General features: G+C 42.9%; 1 protein-coding gene across 5 annotated transcripts in view; it reads right to left on the bottom strand.

The window, feature by feature from the left end:
* RAPGEF4 (Rap guanine nucleotide exchange factor 4) overlaps nt 1-19,412 on the bottom strand; it is a 467,459-nt gene that overhangs the window by 442,823 nt on the left and 5,224 nt on the right. For 3 of the 5 annotated variants that reach the window (XM_068245485.1, XM_068245486.1, XM_068245489.1), the window contains exon 1: nt 11,924-12,201. The exons of the other annotated variants lie outside the window; for them this stretch is intronic. In XM_068245485.1, the coding sequence (XP_068101586.1) occupies nt 11,924-11,988 (65 nt within the window). In that variant the 5' untranslated portion in view covers nt 11,989-12,201. Of the gene's footprint in view, nt 1-11,923; nt 12,202-19,412 lie in introns of those variants that run through there. 5 annotated transcript variants of the gene reach the window in all.

Raw genomic sequence — 19,412 nt, 5'->3', positions numbered from 1 at the left:
CCAGATATCATCCTACAAGCAATCGATCGCTAACGATATCCTTCTGTCTTCTTCCCTGATCACCTCCTCCCACTCCCGTTTACAAGACTTCTCTCGATCCTATCCACTCCTCTGGAACACTCTCCCTCAGCACATCCACCACTCATCCACACTTACCATTTTTGGGCGCAAGCTGAAAACACATCTCTTCAGGCAAGCATACTCTCCTACCTAGGACACTGCCCCCTAACCACCATTTCTACCGCTCCACACACAGCTTCCCTTACCAACTGTCCTATACCTTAAAGGAGAACTGTAGTGAGCGGTATATGGAGGCTGCCATATTGATTTCCTTTTAAGCAATACCAGTTGCCTGGCAGCCCTGCTGATCTATTTGCCTGCAGTGGTGTGAATCACACCAGAAACATGCATGCAGCTAATCTTGTCAGATCTGACAATAATGTCAGAAATACCTGATCTGCTGCATGCTTGTTCAGGGTCTAGGGCTAAAAGTATTAGAGGCAGAGGATCAGCAGGGTAGCTAGGCAACTGGTATTGCTTAAAAGGAAATAAATATGGCAGCCTTCATATCCCTCTCACTACAGTTCTCCTTTAAACGTTTAGACTGTAGTGTAAGGCCTTTTGGCCAGGGCTCTCTTCTCTTTTGTCTCACAATGCTGTGTAATGGGTGTACATACCTCCCACCTCTGTGTAAAATATGTAGTTAATGTGTTCACTGCTTTAGCTATTATACCCTCTTGTCTTATATCAACTGTTGTATTGTATACTTTGTAATGTTATACCCTGTATGCTATTGTACAGCACCATGGAAGATGCTGGCGCTATATAAATCAATAATAATAATAATAATAATAATAATAAAGAGCTAGTGGCGCACTGTAGAACAGCAGAACTACACCGGTGAACCAAATAAAAAGCTAGGGGCTGGAAGTAGCCTTAGGTAAGTGACGACTAACTTTCCCTTTTCAGCTTGGATATCCTTTGAAGTAAGACGGCCAGTACACTATAGTACAGTATACTAATTGCTTTCATACCAGTTGTATAGGTATTAGATCCAGGGCATATATCAATTTTACACACCTTGCATAATACAGTAACTGCCTGCTTCAATCATTATGTAGCTAAACACAACAGAGCTCCCCTCTACACCGCATGGCCCCACAGCAGTCACATGGTTTGCTATAGCTGAAGTTATGTCCTTGCCTCAGGGTTGAATCCATGCATTTATAGTTTGTTAGCCCCTATAGTAAGAGTTCATGCATTCAGTGTTATAATTACACGAGGAAATAGCATCAGTTTGAAATGTGGGTCACAGGATCCCTACTGCTGATTTCTGCCTAGAAAGATTCAACTCTAGGAATAGGCACACAAAGCAGAGCTTATTCAGCCAAACAAAACAGAAACGCTCTGTGCTAAGACTGCTTAGCTGAGACAGGGAACTCCCATATAGGAAGTACAAACACAATAAGCACATTACTAAGTGTTTCTTTCATTCATTAACAATGCACAAATGCTGTTAGTCTGTCAGTAACAGATATCATTTATGAAATGCTATTATGATCCCTATCCAACCTCATTCACAAATATGTCCCTAGTCTTACGCTGACACTACATGGCAAAACTTATTTCATATCTATTTATAAGATCCTTCAATTGCTGATGTCAAATACAGTACATCTCTCAAAGTAACTGGTCAGGAGCTCAACCTCCAGTCACTTCCTGCAGCACACACTTATCAGTCAGCTTTGTCTGTGTGCTGCCACTTGCATTCTGAACATGAACAATCATGCCTGACATGAATTTATACCAGTAGAGCAATAAGAGCCCTATCCACAGAATCTGCTGTGAACCCCTTTAAGATACCCATAAACCACTTGATATTGCGGCCCAATCAACCTTCCTTTTTGATAATTGTATAGTATAGAAAGAGAATGGTTGACTCAACATGGCAGCCGGATTGATCCTTCAATCGATTTCCAACTGAAATCAGTCAAAAGCATTGTTTGGACATGTTGGAAAATCTCAGTTGCATAGGTTTGATTGGGGGTAAGGCGGTAATGGCGTTCGATTTCATGATGACTGATGCCCCCCAGCGCCCGTGTGCAGTGTAAAGTTTCACCTCTCTGCCAGTCTGACTCCTGCCTCCTCTGGTGATTACAGTCACCATGAGCACATGTACCACGTGGCACCAAGTGCTTGTTTAGCATCACAACACATGCCTGGTGCCAGGTGATACAGGCACTCGCCTAACACCGGAGAAGGCTAGGAGACAAGTAGGCGGACAGGTGAGACTTTGCTAAGCACGGGGACATGGGGGGGGGACACTTAGACACTTGGGGGGGTGGCTAGGCAGGCCACGGAGGCAACTGCACTAGGCCGATTTCTGGTAGGTTTCATGATGAAATCTATCAGAAATTGGTCTGCGGTGTATGAGCGGGCAAAAGATTATTTTTTTATCAGATTGGATGATAGAGGGATATGTCTCATAATCAGTCTTCCCATACACTTTTAATTGGTCTGCTTCAGATTCCATGATCACATTTTTCACATTTTTCAACCATAATTTTTAGTTGCAGAAGTCTTACTTGTCATGTGCAAAAGTAACATTTGGGTACTCTGTACAATGACAACTGACCTTTGTTAAGGATATTTTTTCATCAAAAAGACTGAAGTTACAACCTAAATCCTCAACAACCCATACAATATTAAACAGATGAAAAAGACACTTTAGAGGGGCTCTAAAGAGTACCAGAGACGTAGAACAAGGAAGATTTGATACTTACCCGGGGCTTCCTCCAGCCCTATAATCACGCCGGAGTTCCTTTGCCATCCGGTTTGCAATTCAGCTGCAATCAGCACCAGTAACTGGTTCAGTCAAGTCAGGCGGGGTCTTCTGCGCATGTGTAGGAGGTCCGGGCATGTGCAGAAGACCCCGACTGGCTGATTGCTGATGAACAGCAGACCGCGGGAGGATGACAAGGAACGCAAACGTGCTTATGGGGCTAGGGGAAGCCCCGGGTAAGTCTCAAATCTTTCTTGTTCTACGTCTCTGGTTTCCTTTAACCAGTTCACCCCCAAGGGTTTTTACCCTAACGGACCAGAGCAATTTTCACCTGTCAGTGCTCCTCCTTTTTATTCCCTAATAACTTTATTACTACTTATCACAAGAAAATGATCTATACCTTGTTTTTTTCGCCACCAATTAGGCTTTCTGTGGGTAGTACATTTTGCTAAGAATCTTTTTATTCTAAATGCATTTTATGGGAAAAATACAGAAATAATGGAAAAAAAGCATTATTTCTCAGTTTTTAGCCATTATAGTTTTAAAATTAAACATTCTCCTCTGGATAAAACAAACACTTTTTATTTGCCCAGTTGTCCCGATTATTAAACCGTTTAAATTATGTCCCTATCACAATGTATGGCGACAATATATTATTTTAAAATATAGGTGTTATTTTTCCTTTTGTTTGTTTTTTTTTGTTTTAGCCATAATTAAAAACTCCTAAGTAATAAAATAAAATTTCCCTCAGTCAACTATTTATTTATTGATTTTAAGGTGATTTTTTTTTTTATACAAGTGTTTTTTTTTAAGGGGGGGGTGGAAGTGTAATGTATTTATTTTATTAATATTGTGTATTTTACATAGTATGTTTGTGCTTGTGTGTAATATACTTTTTGGCCACAAGATGGCGCTAGTGAACACTCTCCCGTTAAGGAAGTGATCACTTTTTTTTTTCTTTTACACTTTATTAAACTTAAACAGTTTCCTGTTTTATGAATGGAGGTGGCCGCTGTTCGCGGTCACGTCCATTCACTTCAGGCATTGCGATTGGGTAGAGGACTGCTCAGTCCTCTTCCTCAATCACTTAACAAGAGATCCCGACGGAAACGGCGGCGGAAGCGGCGCGGACACGTGCGGCGCGGACACGTGCGGAGTGGCGGCGGGAATGCGCGACGTATTAAAACGTCATGTTGCCGTTAATAGGCTAAAGCATGACGTTTTAATACGTTACATTGTCATTAAATGGTTAAAGGGGACCAAAATAATGCACAGAGAAGGAAAAATTACTATCTAAGAATGCTACATTAATTTATATCAATCTCTATGAAAAAGATATACCGTATGCTAATCTTGAACAATTTCAGAACAAAGAAGCAGGTCTCCCTGAGGTACCATTTGTATAAAATATGTACATATATATTATTAAATATTTATACATCAAACGATGAATCAAGAGGACTTGGCCAAGTTTTGTGGCTGCAAAAAGTATGTCACCCAACAACAGTGCTGTTCAACAGGAAACGATTTAAAATAGTGTCACTACATATACTGTGTTTCCCCAAAATAAAGACATCCCCGAAAGAAAACCCTAGCAGCAGTAAGAGGAAAAAAGTATGGTAAATTGTGTTATTACTGGTCTGGTCCGGTTATTGATGGTCTCACGGCGGGACCATGGCTCCATCATTGGGCTAATTACTGCACTCGTTGACACTCAGCCCGTGCAGTGATTGGCCCAATAATGGAGCCATGGACCTGTCTGTGTCGGCTCCTGTAGAAAAACAAGTTGCTGTACTTCTTCCCCATAGGATGAAGCTCAGGGACACAGAGCCATTAAGCTGGGGGAAAGAAGAGGATGCAGCCGGACATTGGAGGGCACAGGGAGACAGCATGGAGCTGGGGGTAAGAGAAGGATGCACAGTAGAAGCTCAACAGGTACAGACAACAATATACTGTAGAAGCTCAATGTGTTTCGTGAAACGAGTTCAACATCTTAAGGAGCTAGTCATGGTGAGGAAGGAGGGCATGCTATGAGAACACAAATGATGTGTTCTTAGAATAATAGCAACTGATGTGATGTATTTCAAAATATTAGGCAATGTGCCCATTAAGACAGAAACCCTGTAGCGTCAGTTGTCCATACTACTTGTTAGTGCTTGCCGAGATGGTGGGTGGGAGGATGTCTGTAGCTATTGATGGTTAAGGAGTATCACTGTGACTGTTGGCAGGCTAGAATGGGTGCACTTGTTGGTGTTAGCTAAGATTGTGGGGGGGGGGGGGGGGAGACTGGGCAGAGGCATCAATCTCTGGCATTGCTGCCAGACTGTGGTAGCTGTCTCTGCTTACTGTCACCTACAGGAAGCTGGTTCTTGTTCCTACATGATGGGGAGGTCCAGCTCTGACCTCTGGGGTAAAGGCGTGTTCACTGCGTATTATCTGTGGTGGCAGGGAGCATCATCCAGCATTACATCACTGCTCCATTGGCCATAGTGTATGACATTCATCTTCCTCACTTGGTTTTGCCTTGCCTCTACCTTCCCCACACTGCTGTAGACATACAGGATTCAACTTTTTTACAACCCGAGAAATCTGAACAATCCAATAATCAGAGAAATCAAATCAATTTACACTTATGTCTGATTTTTCAAAAACATCAAAGAAATTATAGAAAAATATAAAACCTGAAAGTTTTAATCGATCTGATCTTTCTAACACATCCAATCAGGATCAGGTGAAAAAATTGAAAAATCGATTTTTTTTTAGTTTCTTATACTATCAATGGTAAATTGATCGATTTGATTGGCTCATGAATGGCTACCTTTAGAGATTGGATGGGGTGGCAGAGACTAGATCAAGTTGCTTGGGAGAGATGGATGAGATACATAACATAATAATGAAGGCATAAAAGGTGGCGCCTGCCCCGCGACTTGACCAAATTGTATGGGGTAAATACCTCCCTGCACCCCACCCCCATTCTCCTGTCATTGCCAAAACAAATTATGGCAGGGTGTTGCAAAGGCAAAAACAGCTCTTTGCATATGATTTGGTAGATAAGCAGAAGCTGCATTTGCAGTAGTTGTAGCCTGGCATAGCTTTGTTTCCTAAGTACAGTATCTCCCACTTAGGTAATCCAACTGAAATAAAACTAATACCTGTTACCCTCTGGCAACCTACCCAGTTTCCAGCACCTTGCAATCTTAAAGTATACTTTAGGTAAGGTTTCCTGAGGTAATCTCAGAGGTGTGCTCATGCTGGATCCGTATACCTCAGGGCATGCAGGGGCAAACCCAGGATTTTCAGGGGGGGGGGGGGATTCCTGAAAGGTCTCCCTCAGCCACTCACAGTACAGTATAATAATATGGTAGGATATTATTCTGGGTACACCCCCCCCCCCCCTGCGATTGCAGAGGCTGCACCCCTCTAGTTACACCCCTGCCTCTGTGCTTACCTTAGCTGCTATGCCTCAGGTCAGGTATACATTAAACTCTCATTTACCAGTTGTAATTAGAATTTGACTAGTTGTTATCCGGTAATGTAGTAAGCTTATTTTCCAAAATTTACTAAAAGATGTTTGAGGCATACTAAATGAAATTGTACATAAATGTAAAGTGCCTAAAGCAAATAAAGTTCAGCCTGTACTCTTCTGAGCTCTGGGTAACAGTTCTGACTTTACAGAACTGTCATAAGTTTGCCTGTTGGCTGAAGCCAGAGGAGAGTGTCTGTGTTTCCTATTGAATCTACCCAAATTCCAGATATCATTATTCTGGTGCTGATCAGGACATGGAAGGAAGCATCTGATAGCCTCTCTTCTCCCCCAGCTGTACTCTGGGCCACCCAATAGTTTCTAATGCAGTAAAGCAAATCTGGCTTTACTTGAGAAAAAAATTATGCCTGACATCACTTTCTCATTTTTCTCATGACTCATTAAACTTGTCAATTTTTTATTATCCTCTGAGTACAAGCTGGATTAGTAATAGCAACAGCTGATTTACCACTCAGTTTAATGAAATTCCACTTTATTTGAGGAATAAACAATCACTTCAGGCTGAATTGTATTTGCTTTAGGCACTATACGTTTCTATACAATTTCTTTTAGTATGCCTCTTAGTGAGATTTGAAAAATGAGATTTCTACATTCTCGGATAACGTCAACTAGTCAAATTCTGTAGCTCTATACATTTCAAAGAGTGATGGGAAATGTTATTTTACCTTGCTTTCCTTATTTTTATGAACCTTCAGTATCTGCATTGAAGATGGAAAATAATTAGCTCCAATTGCTACTGCAATGCAATCATAATTAGAAATATCTGAACTGGGAAATGTTGCATGCTGCTACAGCAAGTAACAGTAAGCTTTCGGGTTATAATAAGCCTTCGTCGGACTTGGTCTCTGACAAAATGTAAAAAACACAGCTTAAATATACTGAAGAATTATTGGTGCATGTAGTCAGCCAGTCACCGTTTAAACTTGGAATTTATGATGTCTTCCCATCACCAGTGGCTGTTTTATGTTATGTTGAGGAAACTGTTGATCTTATCATTGTAGCCAGGATGCCTGGGAAAGCCTCCTGAAGTAACAGTTAATTCATCTAATTACATTTATTTATGTTTGCTAAAGAATGTTTCTCCTCTGTATGTCAGTATATATAAGCTGTGTTTTTCACATTTTGTCAGGAACCAAGTCCGACGAAGGCTTAAGTTTACTGTTTATTCATCTCTAAGATAGCGAATAAATGGCATCACCCTGATTCAAAACTCCTTGCTTTTACTGATGGCTAATACGGTACAACACTCTACTGCTTCCTCTATAGATGAACACTGAGTTTAAATGAGCAGTTAATCACTGTCACATGAATATCTAAAGAGCTTGCTAATGTCCATGGAAATACTGACAACTTCCAGCAGTTTGTCAGTGGTTATCAGTGGCAGGGAAACTAAGGAAAGGTCACAGGCAGCCCCTTGTGTTGCAGGCTTCTGTAGTAGGACTTTGTTGCCCAGGTTTATGTTAAAATCTAAATCCAGGGGACTCATTTTAATTTTGAATAGTGTGGTCAAAGCTTTGAGCCTGTTTTTGGATTTCTATGGCTGTTTTTTTTTCCCCCCCAGTGTGTGAGAATTTCTGTGACTTCCTCTCCCCACCTTCTTCACAAGTCACAGGAACAGGAAATAATAAAATAGTCATTTTAGTGCCGGGAAGTGGGGAGTTAAAGGACTAGTTTCTATCACACTTTGGCCCGGTTCACATCTGCATTTGCCAACGGAACCGGCTGTACGGTTCCGTGGTCCGTTCCTCTGAACGGACAAAAAAATGCTGCGGGAGCTAATTTATCGGACCGTTTTGCTCAACGGAATGGAAACTGAAAGTTTTGCAGCTACATAGTAACAAAATAGAAAACTGACAGTTTACAGCACACTGGCTGTAAAAACTGACCGTTTTTCCTGATCCACGATGGCCGGATCAGTACAACCGGCTCCGCAAAAAAAACGCTAATGTGAACCAGGTATATATGCATATATGAATAGAAGGAGATACTGTTTTCTTGGCAGTGACAACAGCCTTTATCTCCTACAATGCAACAAGGTTCACAGACAGGAAACGGTCATGGCCATGGCCCTGATATCACATTGTGGGATGGGGTTCACCACAATATCAGCAATACCGACGTCCCGATGATCTATTTGAGTAAGGGAGATTTCTCATAGGAAGGGGAGTATTGGCTACTGACTGGGAAGAAGTTCAATCTTTTTGAACAATGAGTAGCTACTGACCAGTTTCTACACGGCCACTATTGAATCAGTCCTTTGCTCCTCCCTCATTGTATGGTACTCAGGGGCAAAGGCAAGGGACAGGCACAAACTCCAGAGAGTATTAAGTGCCGCTGAGAAGATCAGCGGGTCACCCCTAACCCCCTGGACCTCCTCCATATAGCTAGAATGAGGTTCAGGGCCAGCAGGATTACACATGACCCCTTCCACCCTGGCTACAGGACCATCCCTACCAAAACCTCCAGGCATAGGAACACCTTCAGCCCTCCTCGTCAACTCAAGCCCTCTCCCAAATTATATCCCCAGTCTCTTCCAGCTCCTTTGGTGCCCCAATGTATGAACGTACGCCCGTAGCTTTGACTGTCACATGTTGCACTGTACCATATACTGTTATATCATGTTTGTTTTGCACAATGTGGTTGTTATCTACCTATTTTGTTGTTATTTGCACTATCTGCACTATGCATCTACAAATAATTCCGGGTGTGGTGGCTAAAGCACTTGGCAAATAAAGTTTACTCTGATTCTAACTGAACACTTGGACTTTCTACCCATATGCTATACATGCAATAAGTAAGCACATCAGAAAGTGAAAAGACAGCAGATTATCGTCCCACTTATGTATTGTGCAGCAGTGCCTTCTCAGGGCACAATGCTGTACACATTTTTGTCCCCAGTGACTGTCGTATCATCAGTGTTCACTGAATGGGATCAACACTGCAACAGATAGCAATGCAAGCACTGTGCATTGTAGTTTAGTGCATGGGCCAATATGCAATTCACTTCTTCTCCTGAGTTTTCTCCTAGGAGATAACTTTTCAGCCTCCCCCCCCCCAGCAGGAGGGAAGGCAGCACAGAGAAGGGGGAGCAATAGGCACAGCAGTGGGGAAGGGTTGATGTCTCCCCTTTCCCTCACCTTAGGGCTCCCCCTCCCTTGCTCCCCCCTCCAGATATCAGCAGCAGGTGGCGGGCCGGCGACAGGACACTTACCCTATTCCAGCACGTAGAGAGATCTGTGCTCCGCTACTCTGGTCTATACTAGACCAGAGTAGCGGAGCACAGATCAGCTACAGTGGGAATAGAGTAAGTCTCCTGCCGCCGGCCGCCACCGATATCTGGAGAGGGGAGAGAGGGAGGGAGAGCCCTAAGGTGAGGGAAGGGGGGGGGGAGAGATCCCCCCCTTCCCCAACGCTGTGCCTACTGCTTCTCCTTCTCTGCGCTCCCCGCAGGGAAATAGATAAATTTATATTAAAAAGAAAAAAAAAACACATCACAGTCACGGCTGGGCGCCCCTAGGGACCCAGCGCCCAGGGGCAAATGTCCCACCTCGCCCCCCCCCACCCAAGCTACACCCCTGGTTATTAACAAGGTGTAAAAATATCACCTAGGAGAAAACTCAGGAGAAATAGTTGTATGTGGGCCACTGAGTTACATGGGGCTGTGAGGCCTTAGCACTCTATCTGTGTAGCCAGGCAGCAGTTAGCCCCTTCTCTGTTAGCAGAGCTTACTGTTCTGCCTACACAGCCACTCAGAACTTTTATGCTGGGTACACACGATACATTTTTTAGCTCGCTTTTCCACCCGATCGCTTTTTACGCTCGATTCTCTTATCTTCCGATGGTTTTTCTTATTTTTTCCATTCACTTCTATCAGAAATCGAGACAAGAAATGATCGGAAGAAATATCAGACAAGTCGGAAATTATCTATCGGACTTTCTATCAAGCGGAAGAACGTATGGTGTATTCCCAGCATTAGCACACTTCAGGAGAAGCACCTCCCCCTTTCATTAACAGCCTAACAATACATTGTAAAACGCTTTCTTGGGTCAGGTCACCATTAGTCCGATCTCACAGCTATTGACACTCTCCTGTTGCAGTGTTCTGTCTAACATATGTGTGAAGGCACACTGGAAACTTTGTGACATTACACTGGAAGTAGAACTGTAGAAAAAGCAAAGGTGAGATTTATGAACTTGAGATACATACAAAGATACTTTTACTAAGTAGCATGGGTAAGTGTTTGAACAATTATGGGGGATTTTGCTTTGTGTCTGCATTCCTATCCTGCTTTAATGATGTGGACAGAAAAAGAATTCCCCAACCCCCCAAATAGGGACACAGACTTTAGTAAAAATTGACAGATTGTCTGAAGTTTTAACTTGAATTCCTCTTTAAAAGCTAACAGTCAGGACTAGTCACTGTTACAATCTGTCCGCAGACAATACGTAAAAATTATTGTATTTCTTTTGCCCCATTAGTAAAAAAAGAAAATGACTCTCTCTATGTAGACTGATTTGGGGCATGGTGTTAACAGGATGGAGGGGAGGGGGACTGACTATAATGGGAACACTATAAGGGAAGCACATGGAATAATGGGGGCAATTTCCATCAGCACCTCCCCTTTTCTCCCACGTGTCCAGAATTTTTGAGCTTTTTATCTGTAAACACAGAACAAGTAGGTTGGCAACTCTCTCTATTGACATTGGGAGGTGGAATGAGTACTCTGCACAATCCTATGAGCAAACTCAACCAAATCTGGCCTGTACTTGTTGCTTACAACACAAAATACACACATAGTATTTCTAGGACTGACAGCGTTACTAAATGAATAAACTCATGCTGATGGAAGTAACAGTTTGTCACATGAAAACACATCTGTGAACAAACATTCTCCTAAATACATAAAACAGAGCTAGAGTCTTCTCCTGCCAAGAGGTTCTGCAGCAGCTGACGTCTGCTGCATTCCTAAATCGCCTTCAGCATCCCACCTCCTGATTTTGGAGTCTGCTTCAACTGGGCCACATTCTCATCCTTCTCCATCATCTCCCCTCTCAGATATGCCTTACTACACACCGTTTATTAGCCCATTTTCCCTAATGCACACTGAGAGTGTATTGATTTTTCTAGGCTGCAGACCTTGATTCCCAGGAAAGAACAATAGCAAGGGCAAACTCTACATCTAGCAGGAATGGGACTGACTGGAGCAGATCAGCACTGGCGCTGTCCACTGATCGCTGCATAAAGCAAGGGCAAACTCTACATACATACAGCAGAAATAAGACTGGCTGACTGAGCAGATCAGCACTGACGCTGTCCACTGATCGCTGTGTAAAGCAAGGGCAAACTCTACATACATACAGCAGGAATGAGCAGATCAGCACTGGTGTTGTCCACTGATCGCTGCATACACAGCAGTACCCAATGACACGCAATACAATAACCGTAGATGCCCCCCAATCAGTGGTGATTACACATAGCCCACCATGCACCATTCGGAGCCAGCACTGGTTCATTAGCATGCACTGAAAGAGATTAGAGAGAGGCTATGCAGTACAGCAGCCACATCATGCATACACTACAATACACGTGAAGGTACCTTTTATCAAGGCAGGCAATCCACTCTGCAGAGGAGGAAGAATGAGAAGAGTGTGCAGCAACCATGTTTGGAGTAATGCCAGCTCAGTCTTGCACAAATCTGACTGCACAGCTCCCAAAGTACAGTACTGAGAGCACTTACTAAACTAGACTACTGAGGGTTCATACGGACAATAGATCAGCTGCAAACTGGATGCAATGCAGAGGGTTCTTGTCTATCACATGCTAAGGAGAGCAGCCTCAGCCCTAAGCAGCACAGCAGCAGCAGCAGCAGAGAGGCTGTCCCCACTGCAGACCTGTGCACTGGCTGAGCTCCACTCTGCTGGAGGAGAGATAGGAGGGCGGGGGATGGGCTGCTGAGCTACTGCAAGCATTGGCTACAGCACCTCACATAGTACAATCTTTCCACTATCACTACAGACACACAGCTTTGCTTTTCATGTTCATTTATTTATTTCTAGTTCCTAGCAATAGCACACACCTTGGAGGCTCTTCTTTCATCTGTGAAGAGAAGCTCACACAAGGAACGGTAACAGTGCAAGGTCTAGCAAGGTGCTTCCAAATATTACTACAGTATATGCATTATAGTTAGGAAATAAACATGTGTCTTGTAGCTAGTGCTGACTACACAAAGCACTATGAGATGCCAGTGTTACTCAGCAGCTGTCTCTTCAGCTAAGGCCCTGCTAACACATGTCTTCAGCTAAGGCCCTGCTAACACCTGCGAGAAAAGTTGCTTGAAATAAACAAACAATCTTCGCATTGACCGTTTCCCATCTTTTTAAAAAAATAAATAAATAAAGGTGACCAGCAACAGATGACATTGATGGTTGCTGTTGGTTATGCTGGTGCGCCTGCATCCTGTGAGCACATCTGATCTGTCACACTGCGCCTGCGTGCCATGACCTCTTATGATCTGTTGCTGTACTGTGCCTGCGTGCCATGAGCAGATCTGATTGGTTGGTTGTACTGTGCCTGTGTGCTGTAAACAGATCTGGTCTCCCATTTGTACTGTGCCTTTGTGCCGTGATTAGATCTGATCTGTCGTTTGTACTGTGCCTGCGTGCTGTGAGCAGATCTGATCTGTTGTTTGTACTGTTCCTGCATGCCCTGAGCAGATCTGATCTGTCATTCCTACTGTGCCTGCGTGCACTGAGCAGATCAGATCTGTCATTTGTACTGTGCCTGCATGCCCTGATCAGATCTGTCGTTTGTACTGTGCCTGCATGTCCTGATCAGATGTGTCGTTTGTACTGTGCCTGCATGTCCTGATCAGATCTGTTGTTTGTACTGTGCCTGCCTGCCCTGATCAGATCAGAACTGTCTTTGTACTGTGCCTGCATACCCTGATCAGATCTGGTCTGTCGTTTGTACTGTGCCTGCATGCCGTGAGCGCATCTAATCTGTTGTTTGTACTGTGCATGTGTGCCCTGATCAGATCTGATCTGTCATTTGTACTGTGCCTGTTTGCCGTGAGCACTTATGAACTGTGGTCGTACTGTGCCTGCATGCCCTGATCAGATCTGATCTATCATTTGTACTGTGCCTGCATGCCATGAGCGCATCTAATCTGTCGTTTGTACTGTGCATGTGTGCCCTGAGCTGATCTGATCTGTCATTTGTACTGTGCCTGCATTCCCTGAGCAGATCAGATCTGTTTTTACTGTGCCTGCATACCCTGATCAGATCTGATCTGTCGTTTGTACTGTGCCTGCATGTCGTGAGCACATCTGATCTATTGTTTGTACTGTGCCTGCATGCCCTGAACAGATCAGATCTGTCGTTTGTACTGTGTCTGCATGCCCTGATCAGATCTGTCGTTTGTACTGTGCCTGCATGTCGTGAGCATATCTGATCTATCGTTTGTACTGTGCCTGCCTGCCCTGATCAGATCAGATCTGTTGTTTGTACTGTGCCTGCATGCCCTGATCAGATCTGTCGTTTGTACTGTGCCTGCATGTCCTGATCAGATCTGTCGTTTGTACTGTGCCTGCATGTCCTGATCAGATCTGTTGTTTGTACTGTGCCTGCCTGCCCTGATCAGATCTGATCTGTCGTTTGTACTGTGCCTGCATACCCTGATCAGATCTGGTCTGTCGTTTGTACTGTGCCTGCATGCCATGAGCGCATCTAATCTGTTGTTTGTACTGTGCATGTGTGCCCTGATCAGATCTGATCTGTCATTTGTACTGTGCCTGTTTGCCGTGAGCACTTATGAACTGTGGTCGTACTGTGCCTGCATGCCCTGATCAGATCTGATCTATCATTTGTACTGTGCCTGCATGCCATGAGCGCATCTAATCTGTCGTTTGTACTGTGCATGTGTGCCCTGAACAGATCAGATCTGTCGTTTGTACTGTTCCTGCTTGTTGTGAGCTCATCTGATCTGTCGTTTGTACTGTGCCTGCATGCCCTGAGCAGATCAGATCTGTTTTTACTGTGCCTGCATACCCTGATCAGATCTGATCTGTTGTTTGTACTGTGCCTGCATGTCGTGAGCACATCTGATCTATCGTTTGTACTGTGCCTGCATGCCCTGAACAGATCAGATCTGCCGTTTGTACTGTTCCTGCTTGTTGTGAGCTCATCTGATCTGTCGTTTGTACTGTGCCTGCATGCCCTGAGCAGATCAGATCTGTTGTTTGTACTGTGCCTGCATGCTCTGATCAGATCTGATCTGTCATTTGTACTGTGCCTGTGTGCCGTGAGCACTTATGATCTGTGGTCGTACTGTGCCTGCATGCCGTGAGCACATCTGATCTGTCGTTGTTCCTGCGTGCCGTGAGGATTAATGATCTGTTCTTGTACTGTGTCTGCATGATCTGCATGAGCAGATCTTATTTATCATTTGTACTGTGCCTACTTGCCATGAACACCCCTGATCTGTCGTTCATACTGTGCCTGCTTGCCATGAGCACTTATGATCTGTCTCTGTACAGTACCTGATATGGGCAAAGGATCACCCCGCTCAATAAAACACTGTTATATGCATTGTATAAATATTTGCCTTCTACACACCAAGCTGTTTGGCATCCATCTGTGATCAGCTGTAATAATTTTGATTAGTTGAGCATAAAAACAGCTATTCCTGGGGCATTCCCTGTGCTTGGTGAAGCAAATGAAAGCAAACTATCAACTATAGGTGGCAAGGTACAGGCAAAAGCTCTCAGGGATAAAGTGTGAACAGGCACAACTAAGGAGATACAAAAACAAGTATTTTAAAGGCTTTATCAATCTACAGGAGAATAATAAAGTATTTAATTAAGAAGTGGAAAGTGTTTGGCACTAGTAGGACCATTGCTGGATCAGGAAATACCTCCAAACTGGATGGAAGTTCAAGGAGGAAACTGGTCAGGGGGACTACCAAGAGGCCTATGGCAAGAAGTTAGAGGAATTTATGGGAAAGAGTGGTCACTGCCTGGGCCTGATGCAAGAGGCAGTGGTAAAATTGCTGTGCAGAAATACTAACACAAGGTGAGCAGTACTTGTTACCCGATTAGTGCAAAAAAAGTGTAAATATGTAATGGTTAGATGAGATTAAAATCAAACTGGTTCAAACACCAAACAGGAAAAAGCTGATAGCCTAAAGAACACCATACCTGCAGTAATGCAGAAAGCTGGTACGGTCCTGTGCTGAGCTTGTTTCTCTGCAGCACGGACTGGGATTCTTGAAAACCTGCTCCCTAAAAGTTGTCATTAGGAAGAAGGTTCAACTGACCCAAATCACACTGCAAAATTGAACCTATTCCAATACATTGTTCTGACTACAGTTCATCTTACAGACACCTGAGGAAGTGGTATGTACAGTAGTTAACTGTCTAGTTGTACATTTTGGTATAAGGCCATACAGCCTATTCTGTTATTGGAAAACCACTTCTTTTTCTTGTAACCAAAGCCCCTGAACATCAGGAATACCTTCACTTCAACCTCCTTATCTCCCCATTATGGATCATACTGTAATATTTTCATTGACTGACTGATTACCTAAATGTAGTTAATACAAAAGTAGCTGACTGCCTTCCCCCTTGTCATATCTACAAGATAATATGCTGTTTTTTTCCACTAAAAAGGCCATGCCAAAAAGGATCTCAGGGTCCATGGCATCTATGCGTTGACGCTGCTGCGGTGGGGAGTGATGGTACCATCAGTAGCCTGCATAGGTGATGTCAGGGTGCCCAGCAATGTAGCAGCTGTGAGCAGAGATACAACAGTCTATGCAGGATGAGATAGCAGTGCTGTGGTGCTGAAAGACAGCTCCTGTACTAATAGTCTTGTACTAACATCACCTGGCAGCTGTGGGCAACACAAACAGTGTCAAAAGCAGAGGAAAGATAAAGGGGAAGGAGAGAAGACCCTGGGACTTAGCTCTGAGCTCTTTTGCCATTTATAAAAGACATGGATGCAGTTTTTCAGCATTTAAGTTGCAGTTAACTTCGCAATCCTAATGAATTTTATGCATAGTTCCCCTAGAGCAGAGGAATAATCATTTCTATAGATGCTGTGAATGGTAGTAATCATTAATAAACTGTTCCCCATCTCCTTGCATCTCTGACACTGTTGTATTCCTTGGCAGGTTTTGGTGTGGTGGATCAATTGTTAGGTATAGAGTGCTTGGGGGGGGGGGGGGCGAATTTAAATCTTGCACTGGGGCCCATAGCATCTTAGCTATGCTACTGGTGGCAGCTACTGCTACAGTGTTAGCTGATAACCTACAGACAAGCAAAGGGGGAAGCACAGCAGCAATACAAGGTAACCCTGCATACGGCACCACAGCTACGGCCTGCATGGAATTAACAACTGTTGAGATCTTTGGGATATTTGGGGGCCACCAGAAAAGTCACGTTGGACCGTATTTTGGCCACAAACCGCACTTTAGATATGGCTGCCTTTAAGAGTCATTAATGTTTTTAAACCACCACCTCTTCTGGCAAATGTACTGTAAGTGCTGCTATACAACCCATTGGATGGGTCAGTGATAACAATACATTGGGAGATATTTTAATGATAGCCACAATTTAAAAAGGTTAAATTCAGGGTTAGGTTTAGGTGAAATGTCAGAGCTTAGCGCTAGAGGTACTTGACAGGAAAAGATTAAAGAAAACCTGAACTGAAAATTAAAAGTCAAAATCAACATGCACAAGATATACTTACCTCCCATGTAGTCTACTTATCAATCTCTTTTTCCTCTCCTGCGTCCTGTTCGTTCACTGTGATCAAGGAAATTCTCTGTCCTCCATTTTGAAAATGGCCATTACTCCATAACAGCTTTCTGGTCAGCATACAGTTAAACTGTAACATCGCCCACTTGAGCCATAGGGAAACATGGACAAATCAGTTCTCCTCTCAGCTATAACTGACAGCAACTGATATATAACTGACAGCAACTGATATATTTCAGTTCTGACAAAATGTTGTCAGAACTGGAAGGGATCATTGTCAGAAGAAAATGGTGAGCTTCTGAGGGGAACTGATGGCAAGGTAACTATGTAATGTTCATTTGAAGTTACCTCATGTGTTTATTTTAAATAATTTTACTCAGTACAGGTTCCCTTTAAGGTTAGCACAGTAGCGCTGTTGAGGAATTAGTCAATTGTGCCGTAGGGGAGAAACAGAAAATATACAGCCTGATCCAATTCACATTGACCCATATACAATTCACTTTCTCCTGCATTTTTTCGTAGGAGATACATTTTTATCTTCTGTTTAAAATCACTTTTCAGCACTCGAAAAAAGTACCAAAAAGTAGGTGGAAAAAGTACTGTCAAAGTTATTCTAAGTATTTTCTTGCTTGCTGGTGCTTAAAAGGCATTTTATTGATTAGGTATGAAAATATCAGCTAGGAGAAAACTTAGGAGAAAAAAGGGATTGGAATGGGTCCAGAGTGAATTGGATCGGGCCATTAGTGTATATTTGGGTGACAGTGCTTGGCTATACTTTGCCAAAGTGCCAGCACTTTTCAGTGGAAAGGAGTTATTTTGGACTCTTTAGCTGTGAAGTTTTCCGGTAATCATGCTTAGACTGACACCCAGAGTGAAGACAGCAAAAGATGTGCATAAATTAGGATTATCGAATACATTTAGGCATTGAGGGGGTAATTTTAATTGAATTAATTAAATTGTAACCTCTTAATTATATCCATTAAAGCTAGCCACATCCTCCCCTGCCTATTACTAGTTAATATTACAGTATTCTACTGTGAAAAACGTAACATTTTATTTTATTGTATAAGGTCTTAGCATGTATTCTTGCTTCTCCTAGCTCCTCTTTATTGCCTGATGAAGTGGGATGCTTCCTGTGAAATGCATTGCATTACTTGAGGAGTACCCTTGAGTAAATAAATTGTTTTTCAGTTATTATAGACTGTCGAGTCTATTTGGGGGAGGCAAGTCCACCACTACTTCCTATTCTAACCCCTTCCTGACCACCTAGCGCCGATAGGCGTCGGAAAGTTGGCAGCCCCAGTTCGTCTAACGGCGAAAGGCGTCAAAAGCAGTGGGTAGGGACTAATGATCGTTCGCTGCCAATTCTTGCCACCAACAGAGAAAGCTCTGTTAGTGGCAAGAAAAGGGAGCAAAATGCATTTGTGTGTTAAGTAGTATGGCTCTGCAGTGAGCTTTTAAAGCTGCAGAGCACTGAATTGTAAAACACAGCCTGGACACTAGGGGGGGGGGGGGGGGGGGCGTAAGCCTATGGTCCTCAACTGGTTAAACTTTTTTTTTTTACCATAAACTGGCCCCTCTGTTTCAAAATTGTTCAACACATGAAAGAAGCAAAGTAGAATTAGGAAGGGGATTTTTTTTATATGTTTGTTGATCGGGCAGGGTGGAAAATATATATATATATATATATATATATATATATATATATATAAAACTTATGAGATAATTGTATGTGCAGTACAGCTAAGAAATAGAACATTAGTAGCAAAGAAAAGCATCTTATATTGTTTTCCAGTACAGGAAGAGTTAAAAAAAAACTTCAGTTATGTATGCAAAACATCTGCTCTGAGCTATTCTACTCAACTTGGGCCGAATACAGTCCTGTTTTCTGAAGCACTTAAACAGCTAAGAAACAGTGAGAGACAGCTTGTGAGGTTTTACTGACGGAAAGTTCAAAGGGTCATTATTTCTGCTTTGTTTCATAGCTTAAAAGACAGTCTCTTAGGAGAAAACTCAGGTGAAAAAGTGAATTGCCTATGGCCTGGTGTATGGTTTTAAAACTGCAAATGTGACAGAATGATGCAATGATACAAAAAATTAAAAGCTATATAATCAAAAATAAAAATATGAGACTTTTCTTTGCTACTAAAGTTCTATTCATTATCTGTACTACTACACATACGATTCTTTATAACATGAGTTTTTTTATTTGCTTCAAGTTTGCTTTAAGGCACATGTGTCGAACTCCAGGCCTGGAGGGCCAGATCCATGCCAGTGTTTAGGATGGACTGAGAAAGAAAGGAATGTGTTCTACCTGATGGACCACACCTT

This window comes from Hyperolius riggenbachi, chromosome 7, assembly GCF_040937935.1.
Source record: "Hyperolius riggenbachi isolate aHypRig1 chromosome 7, aHypRig1.pri, whole genome shotgun sequence".
In the NCBI taxonomy this organism is placed as follows: domain Eukaryota; kingdom Metazoa; phylum Chordata; class Amphibia; order Anura; family Hyperoliidae; genus Hyperolius; species Hyperolius riggenbachi.
This window is presented reverse-complemented; position numbering and strand designations above follow the sequence as displayed.